A 10396-nucleotide genomic window follows, 5' to 3' on the forward strand; every position below is an offset into this window, starting at 1 on the left:
AAGAGAAATGAAAAAAACAGAGAACAGCCTCCTCTGAAATTTCGAAGTTAAGTTAGAGATGGCACACAACTGTTGGATCGATTTGCATGACACCTGGGTCAACGGAACAAAGCCAAAGACGAAGGGTTAAACCGCGACCATAATGATCACAGTTCATCTATAGAAATGACGCAAGTTTGACCACGCACTTCGGCCATCAAGTGTTTGACAGTAAATCATAATTTTAAACTAGAAGATAGCAGAATGTAGTGAGAATAAGTGGGTTGTTTGAATTTCAAGGATAGAAATAATTTGCATTCTGATGTTAAGTAATGTGCCTAGTGAGCATTCAGAAGAACCAATCGACGCAAAATTTTAGGTAGGGAATTGAAGCATGATTGCCTTGAGCAAGATTTGCTTGAGGGCAAATATATCTAAATTTGGGGTGTGATTAACTTTGTAAAATTACAGTTATATAATGTTTTATTTAAAATATTCTCGGCAAAAGGAAGGGAAGTATCTTGGCGTTCAATTTTGGAATTAACTAGAAATCGAGAATATATAATTTCGTTCCATAAACCACTGACCCACTTGCGATGGTAGAAAAGAATATTTCAAGTCCGTTTTGCAGGAAATCAAGTCACCGTATGCGTTCATGGCTCAAGATAATCTAAACGACACATCTACGTCGCATTGCGCCCATCATTCAGGAATGAATAGACGATCAATGCAATGATGGCGCATGCGACAATCGATCAAGAGCTTAGCGATCAATGCAATCTCAACCGCATGCGGTAATAAAAAACAACACTGCATGCGGGCAAACGATCGAAGATGTAAAGAGCAACGCAATTGCGGAGGATTCTGACGTGTGTACAGCTGACCGTTGTGCATTTCTGAAAGGATTGATTGCGTAATGGAAGGAATATTCACTCCACCATTTCTAGAACTTCCTTAACGATACGGTGGGGACCATAATGCAAAGAGTCAAAGCTGAGCCTATAAATAGCTCCGGCCATTGCACTGAAAAGATATGCTTGAATATAGAGAAAAATGTATATATTGATCTGAGAGAGAGACTCGTTGAGCGACTAATCAGAGCAGATCCGGGAAGAATTAAGAGACAAGGCCGAAAGGTGAGTCTCACGGCAAGAATCCTTTCGATCCCTGCCGTTGAAGCTCTGTACGTAGGTCACTTATACCAGACGAGCAAGCTTGAGAGGGAAGCTCTTCTCTTCATCCACTCCACATGCCATCAAGAAAAACCACAGCCCAGATCTGTGTCAAGACGTTGACACTCTTCTGTATTTGTTTCTATCTCTTTATCATCAATTATATTCATCTTCTTAGTCTATCACTCACACCATGTATCAGACACTTAATTCTATAATTAAATGTTATGATCATTTCCATCTCCATCTCTTTGCCTATTTCCGTTCATCCATATTTCACTTTCTCTACAATGTTTGCTTAATCCCTTGGATAATTAGCAATAATTGAGCAAGTAAATTAATTGGGTTAAGAAAATAATTAAGTTGAGTCAAAGCATGCTAGGCGGCATCTTCACCTGTGAGAGCAAAAGTGAAGATGCCTTCCCGTCTATCGAGAGAGGGTTGGAAGAATGCGTTCACTAAAGCGAGAAATACTTCCAGAGATGGAAGCAACCTTGTGTTCACCACGTTCATCCCTGTTTCACCATAGAGATATGGGAACGCGGCCGATCACCGAGAGGTGTACACCAAGGGAAAGCGGAACCTTAGTTGTATCTTTAACGCAATTAAAAAATTGCGATGTATCTTGTATCTAGAACTTCTCTTTCTGCTTCATCCATTAAGCCTTGCCATCGCATACCACGGTCCTTTGTATAAACTTCACAGTCAGTCTCGAACTCAGCATCATGTATATCATGTATCTTATATCTCGCATCACGTTAGCTTAGGTTTATCGCACTTTATTTTATTACCGTAACTTTAGGTCATTTTCACAATTTTACTTTACCGCAAGTTATTTTCCTGTACAAACACACAATCTTTGTTAATTGTAAAAACCCCGGTCGCATATATCACAAATGTAGCACATTAACGACAGCAATCCCTGTGTTCGAACTCAGATCACTTCGAGAAACTTGCGTTGGAATTATTTTTGGTTTCTGCGTAAGGAAACTTGTGACAACGCATAGCATACTATAAGCATTTCATTAATAATGCACACATCTAGAAGTAGTATCACATAAAGTGTCAATAAGCATAACACAGCATCCACACTCCATCTCCATCTTTCTGAGTCATCAAGTTTATGGCAACATGAGCTTGTATGATTCACATTCATCATTATCCATATTTGTTCACATGCTTATTTTAAAGATAATCAAATTCAGCATTACACCCACTTCGGCTTTGACATTCATCGGTCCATAGAGGATGAATATACGAGCTCTAAGGGTATGTGGCTCTGATTACTTTTTCCAGTAAAAGATCTCTTAGTCATTTTTTCCTCAAGACAAGACTCACATGGAGGTAAAAGAATTGTCTTCTAACTGTATTTAGGAGTCATTATTAGCCAATCTCTCAATCCTTTTGAAACTTACGTGGCCAAGTCTTAAGTGCCATAGATAGGCATTATAGATAAGCTTTTGTCTTTTATTATGAGTTTCGGCTGTTCTAAACATCTCAGTATTTAAGACAAATTTTGCTTTAGTTGGTCTTAACTTATATAAGTTGTTTTCAAGTATAGCAGAACAAATTTGAATATCTTTTTCTTGAAAATGAACGCTTCATTAACTTCAAAAGATATTTTTATACATTGTTCCAATATACATGTGATAGATATTAAATTTCGTCATCATTTTAGAAGCATACAAAACATCTTTAAGTATGATATATCTATCGTTGAAACAACTTCAAGTCTCCCACCGTGCTTCCGGCCGAGACAACCTCTCAATGTTCCAACCTTGAGGGTGATCTCGCCTTCTTTAAGCTTTTTTCAGGAACTTTAGTTTCCTGAAAAGAGAAGCAAATATGATTAATGGCTCCTGAATCCATATCAGGTTGAGGTATCATACTCAACTAAACATGTTTCAGCAACTATAATTCATATTTACCTGAGTGCTTTCTTTCGAGGCAGGGGCCTAAGGACATCCTCAGTTAAGACAAATCTCAGGTCATCTATTACTAATGTTTGAATTCAGATTTGTTCCATTGTTGAGTAGTTGTCGTCGTTACAGTTTTTTAGAAGCTAACAGTTGAATCTAAAGAGCTAGTCATCTGAAAAAGAAAAAACATATCATTTTTAGTAAAAAAACCATAATCTCTTTACACAAAACTCTCATGTTTAGCAAAAAAAACTAATAATGTACCCTTCATTATTATATTTTGCAACGATATTTAAAATTTAGAGTAACCTCCACCGAAGGGAGTTCGATCTTATTCCTCTTTTGAACCAAGACAATCTGACTAATGCTAACCAAGAATAACTCTTTAATTCTATATAGCACTTAGCTTATCGTACTTTTGTCAAGAATTTACTAACAACTAATAATTCTCGTAAGTGTGACCCTCCATTTTCAGACCTCAAAGATCAGAATCATTATGCTCCCAAAGTTGGAAAGACAAGAATGAAAACGGACCTGAGAGACCCTATCAATTTCTAGAGTTCGCGGAGTTTCGAATCCTATAATGCCCTCCGATTGGTAAGGTCGCTCCAGGGCAGACATGTAGGCGCATTATAGGAATCTCACGGTGCGACCTAATGGAAGAGACTGTAGGATGTGTTGACACACTTCCTTCTCCCACTTATTATGAACAACTTCCCCTATTCACCTTGGTATTGACTCATGCAAACATTCTCCGAATGGAATTGATAACTTGTAGAAATACAAGTTATTTATGTTGTTTTATTTAGATATTGTGGCAAAAAGAGAGAAAAGTATCGCCGATAGTATAAGAATTGGCTAAGAAATAAAAAAAATTATGAAATGTCGTAAACGTACCCACTAACACCATTGCGATGGCGAAATAGAATGTTTCAGTCTCTGTTTAACAGGAAATAGGTCACCGCATGTGTTAATGGCTCGAAGACAAAAGGTATAACGCATCTACATTGCATGCGCCCATCAATCAAGAATGAAAAGATGATCAACAAAATGACGGCGCATGCAACAATCGATCAAGAGCTTTAGCGATCAACGCATTTCAACCGCATGCAGTAATAAAAAAACAACATTGCATGCGGCGATCGATCGAAGATGTGAAGAGCAACGCATTCGCGGACGATTCTGACAAGTGTACATCTTTTTGCTGTGCAATTCTGACGGATTGACTATGGAACATAAAGGAATTTTCCATTATGCGATTGTAGGAATTACCATAATTAGACAGTGGGGACCACAAATTCAAAGAGCCAAGGTCTTGCCTATAAATAGCTTCCTCAAATTCGCTGAAAGATATACTGAAACAGGGAGAGAGAGGCTGGTCTGAAAAGACTTTTATAGAGTAAATCCGAGAGAACTACGAGACAAAGCTGAAAAGTGAGTCTCCGAGCAAAGAATTCTTCCGATTCCCAAAGATAAAGCTCTGTGCAAAAGGTCTATGAACCCTAAAAACCCTAAACCCTAAAAACCCTAAACCCAACCCTAAACACCCAAAACCCTAAAAACCCAGTAGCCCTGAACCCTCAACCCCAAGCCTCAACCCTCAACCATAACCTTCAACCTAAACCACTAAACACCTAAACCCCCTAACACCCCAACCCCCTAATCCCCCAACCCCTAACCCCTAAACCTAAACCCTAAACCCTAAACCCAAACCCAAAACCTAAAACGCTAAACCCAAAAACCCTAAACCCAAACCCAAAAACCCTAAACCCTAATCCCTAAACCCTAAACCCTAAACCCTAAACCCTAAACCCCATAAACCCTAAACCCTAAACCGTAAATGTGGAGCAAAGCGGACGTTTCCACCAATCCATGGTAGGAAAAATCAGCTTTTTAGAGCAGGACCACTGATGCAGAAGGTGCCAAGGTCTATAAAAAGCTTCATCAAATTCAAAGCAAGGAAGCTAGTCTGAATAGAAAACTTAGAGAAAATCCTGGGAGAAAGACGAGACAAGATCGAAAGGGAAGTCTCTGTAGCGAGCAATTCATTCCCATTCCCGAAGAGAAGCTCTGTGCAAAGATCAAATCTACCTGGAAAACAAGCCTAAGAAGGAAGTTCTCCACTACATTCCTCCCACACGCCGACAAGCAAATCGTCTTCGATCGGGATCTGTATCAAGACATTGTCATGCTTTCCGTAGTTGTTCTCACTTTCTATTCATCAACTGTGTTCATCTCTAATCTTTCATCCATTATCTGTAACAAACTCTTATCTTTAGATTTTAATATCATTATCATATTCATCATCTCCAGTCGGGCGACTTCATCTTTTTTCTTTCTTTCTTTCGTTTCTCCTTTTTTTTTCTTTCTTCTCCTTCTCTAGTCGGGCGGCTTCATCTTCTTTTGCCCGTTTTTCTTCAACTTTTCTCTTCTCTTTCTTCTCTTCAGACTTCTCCGTCTGCTTCTTTGCCTCCACAACCTTCAAAACAGCCCTTATGGGTCCTTCATTGGAGTCTGTTGAGGCAGTCTCCTTAGGATCCGAAATGGTCAGGGCCATTCTCCACGAAGCCACCGCTAAATACTTCTCTGATGGTAGGGGCTGGTTCACTACTCCGGCCTTCGGCAACCCCCATATCTTTCTAAGTGGCTCATAATACTCCCGAACATCTCCTTGTCGTCTTTTCTTTTTAGCTCACTTTATGTTGAAGGTATTGGGATCGCCACCTCAGGTGTTGTGGCAGAAGCACTCTCCGTGCTCGACCCTTCATAGTGAGTGGGTGGTATTGCAGCTACAGAGGTTTTTCGCCTAGGTTTTCCAGCGAATCTAGGGGATGGCTTTGGCAGGCCGGCGAGGCGGCAGCTGGCGATGAGGAAGGCCGCCTCCCACATAGTGACAGGGGCATGAAAAGGGGACGATGGCTGGGAAGAGGAATGGGATGATTGTCTGACCATTGGTTCGATAAAGGGAAGGAAGTTAGAAATTTTTTTGTTCTTTGGAAGAAAGTGCGGAAGGGGATGATGGTATGCAGAGAGATTTTGCTTAGGGATTTTTGCAAAGAGACTGAAAGTGAGCTCCTCGGGCTTAAGGAGGTGCGATTTATAGGTTGGGCCTTGATGGGCCCAACGCAATCGCTACGTGGCAAGCTTTAGTATTCCAAAAAGCCTGTCGCGCCTCTCCCATTATGACTTAGCAGGAAAGGATATCCTTTCGTCTGCTAAGTAATAATTTCCTCGGAAGCTGAAGCGATTCGAATACCCTCTTTACGAATATTTTATCATCATTTTTTTTAATAGGACGGGCGCAATGTTAAATTGTTAACGCAATACATCTGTTACCGCAAATGCATATTTGTGGAGGACGGGCATAATATATATATTAGTGCAACACAACCATTAACGCAATGCATTTTTGGAGGATGGGCACAAGGTGTTTCTACCAGTGCAACACATCCGTCAACATAGTGTGTATTTGCGGAGGACGGGTGCAATGTACATATGAGCGCAACTCATCCATCAATGCAATGCAATTTTGGAGGACGGGCACAAAGTGTATCTATTAACGCAAGATACACCTATCGTCGCAATGCATACCTGACGTGTCATAGTATCACCAAAATCACAACGCTTATCCCAAAACCATATTGATAAGACGTTGCGGTGTTCACTTACATCATTCATTCACAGAAAATTAAGATCAACGCATACTAAGATAGAATTGGAAATAAATTCAACTAGGCAGGAAACTAAATTAACGCAAGCTGAGATTGAAATAGAAATAAATTCAAGTAGATAGGGAAAACTAATTTACAAAAGCAATAACAAAGCAGTAGATAAAGCAGTAAAGACAGATAATAGGGATGCTGTTTGAAAAGGGTCTTCAGCGTTACCGCAAATGCATCCCCGTAAGCAATTAGTCTTGCTTGCCTAAGTTGATGGTCTCCTTGCATCAGTCCACATTGCCCCCATAGTAGGGCTTAATTCGTTGACCATTGACTTTGAATGCGTTATTTCCATCCTCGTTGTTAACTCCACTGTGCCATGGGGGAAGATAGTCTTAATGCGGAATGGCCCAGACCAGCGGGACTTCAACTTTCCTGGAAACAATCACAAACGTGCGTTAAATAACAGTACCTATTGACCCACGAAGAACGTCCCCTTGCTTATGCGATCGTCATGCCATTTTTTGGTTTTCTCTTTATAAAGTTTGGCATTTTCGTAGGCATTCATTCACCACTCGACCAACTCGTTCAACTGCAACTTCTGGACTTTCTCCGGATTTGAAGATCAAATTTCAGCTTTTTAATTGCCCACATTGCTTTGTGTTCCAACTCGAGAGGCATATGGCAAGCTTTTCCGAAGACCAGGGCATATTGGGACATACAGATTGGAGTTTTGAAGGCAGTCTTGTATGCCCATAGTGCTTCATAAAGCTTGGGTGACCAATCTTTCCTAGAGGTACTGACTACCTTCTCCAAGATGGTCTTGATTTCTCTGTTGGAGATTTTTGCCTGCCCATTGATTTGTAGGTGATACGCAATTGCAACTCTATTGTTGACATTAAATTTGATCAACAGGTTGATGATGATGCGATTGATGAAATGTGTGCCTTCATCGCTAATTAATGCACGTGGCGTTGCATATCGCGTGAAGATGTTTTTCTTGAGAAATTTTGCCACCGTGGCCGCATCGTTTTTAGCGTATGTGATGGCCTCAACACACGTTGAAACATAATCAACTGCAACCAAAATATATTGATGACCCTCTGAAGGCAGAAACGAGCCCATGAAGTCGATTTCCCATAGGTCAAACAGTTCAATTTCTAAGATCGAAGTCAAAGGTATTTCATCCTGTCTGGACATGTTCCCTATTCTCTGGCACTTGTCGCATTGCACAACATGGGCGTGGGCGTCCTTGAATAGCATTGGCCAAAAATAGCTGCTCTGTAGAACTTTAGCGGCGGTCCGCTGCCCCCCAAAATGTCCTCTATAAGGGGACTCATGAAAAAGTTCTAAAATGTGCTTGGTTTCGTGCTCAAGAACGCATCGACGCTGAATATGATCAGGTCCAAGTCGATACAAGAATGGGTCATCCCAGAAATAAAAATTAACCTCGTGTCTCAACTTCTTCTTCTGCTGGTATGAATAATCTTCAGGTACTTGGCCGCAAACTATGAAGTTTACAATATCCGCATACCATGGGATGTTAACGCATACCATCATAAGGTGCTCGTCAGGGAATCTCTCTTCAATCTCTTTCTCTCTCTTCTGAACCTCGCAATTTTCTAATCATGATAAATGATCTGCGACTTGGTTTTCAGTGCCCTTCCGGTCTTTGATTTCTAGGTCAAATTCTTGCAGGAGTAATACCCACCTAATCAGTCTTGGTTTTGCGTCCTTCTTCGTCATGAGGTATTTGATCGCAGAATGATCAGTATATACCACTACATTTGATCCAATCAGGTACTGCCGAAATTTCTCCAACGCAAACACCACTACGAGCATTTCTTTTTCTGTGGTTGTATAATTTTCTTGTGAATCATTCAACATCTTACTGGCATAATAGATAGGATGCAAAACTCTATCTCTTCACTGGCTTAAGACTGCGCCCACTGCATATCCACTTGCGTCACACATTAGCGCAAACGGTTGCGTCCAGTCGGACGCAACTAGAATAGGTGCGGTGATGAGCGCATTTCTTAGTGTGTGGAACGCTTCAGCGCATGCGTCATTAAAATCGTATTCACGGTCAATCTCGAGCAGCGCACTTAGGGGTCTTGCAATTTGAGAAAAGTTGCAGATGAATCTTTGATAGAACCCCACATGTCCCAAAAAACTCCTAAGTGTTTTCACATTGACTGGTGGTGGTAACTTGGATACTGCGTCAATTTTTGCTTGGTCCACTTCCAATCCTGCCTTTGATATCTTGTGACCTAGCACTATTCCTTCTTCTACCATAAAATGGCATTTCTCCCAGTTCAAAACCAAATTTGTTTCAACACATCTCTTCAAAACTTTTTCCAGATTTGATAAACAAGATTCATAGGTGTTGCCAAAAACCGAAAATTCATCCATGAACACCTCGACTGACTCCTCTAGGAAATCTGAGGAAAATGCCATTATAAATCTTTGGAAGGTGACTGGTGCGTTACAGAGTCCTCATTATTGTAGAACATGCAAACAAGGTTGGGCCAAATACGTGTGTGCTCAATGCAGAACTGACCCACCCTAATGCGTTTATTGTTTCTGTCATGTATAGAGGTAGTGGGTGGCACTCGGGAAAGAAGCCCTTTTCTACAAGTATGTCACTAAATTGACGCTTTCTTCCCGATATCTTATTAGGTAACGCATAAGTTACCTTACGTTTTCCTGCCGCATGCTCTTTGGCTTCCTTTGCCAGTTCTCTCAATTCATTCTCCAATTCCCTTTAGAGAGTCGTCTTCCTTCGCCCTTGCCTTGCAGGCTGGTAGTCTTCCAAGTCCTTTTCTAGTGTGTCGTGCCTTGAGCAACTCCCATGCGTTGCATCCTCAAGGCCGGATGCAGATTGCTTATCTTCTTCCTCAAATATTAACTTTCTCTTCCTTGTTACTCTCTTTTATTTTAAAGGCCCTTCATTCACGTCGGTTTGGCGTGATTGAGATGCGTTTGGGCCAATTCTCCCATTTTCTTCTTCTCTATCTTCTTCTCTATCTTCTTTTTCTAATTCTGCCTCTAGCATCATAGCGTATTGCTCCGCTTCGTCCAACTCGAGTGATGCGTTAGGTGGGTCGGAATGCATCACTTGATTTTCCTCTTGGCCTTGATTGAGGCTCCCCAAAATAGCTCCAAATACTTCCTGCTCGTCCAGTCGAGCCAATTCAGCCAACTCTTCAGGGTTACGCTCTGACGCAGGACTGTCAGAGGGGGGGTATGGAGTGAATAGAGGGGTGCCCACTAGGGTATGAGGCGTCTTAGAGGAGGATATGACGATGGGCGAATGTGGTGGTTGACTAGATGCGTCTGAGTTGACAGGGTAGATGGTTGCTAAGGGTTGGATTGAAAGTGGAGGAGGTGGACGCACGACTAGAGATGGGGTATTATGAAGGTAGGCTGGAAGTGTGTCATGCATTGCACCCATTGGAGTTATGTTAGGAATGAATGGTGGTAGGGCAGGCTTGGTGTAGGGCTTAGAGGCAGCCGTAGATGACAGACGCAGCCTCAGTTTTGCAGGTGTTTTGAGCTTCGGCTTAGGGGTAGTATTGGGTTTTGGTTGAGGGGTCTTGGCCAGAATAGTAGCGATGGCTTTGGAGGTTTTGGAAGGGATTTTTGTGGGTGTTGTGGTGGGCTTCCA

At 41.4% G+C, this 10396-nt stretch overlaps 1 protein-coding gene across 1 annotated transcript; it reads right to left on the reverse strand.

Annotated features, from left to right (window-relative positions):
• Positions 1-9661: 9661 nt before the first annotated feature.
• On the reverse strand, positions 9662-10183 carry LOC120080319 (transcription initiation factor TFIID subunit 8-like). The gene has a single exon (XM_039034956.1). It carries the CDS (start codon positions 10181-10183, stop codon positions 9662-9664), a length of 522 nt encoding a protein of 173 aa, XP_038890884.1.
• Between the last annotated feature and the right edge of the window lie 213 nt (positions 10184-10396).

This window comes from Benincasa hispida, chromosome 1, assembly GCF_009727055.1.
Source record: "Benincasa hispida cultivar B227 chromosome 1, ASM972705v1, whole genome shotgun sequence".
NCBI lineage: Eukaryota > Viridiplantae > Streptophyta > Magnoliopsida > Cucurbitales > Cucurbitaceae > Benincasa > Benincasa hispida.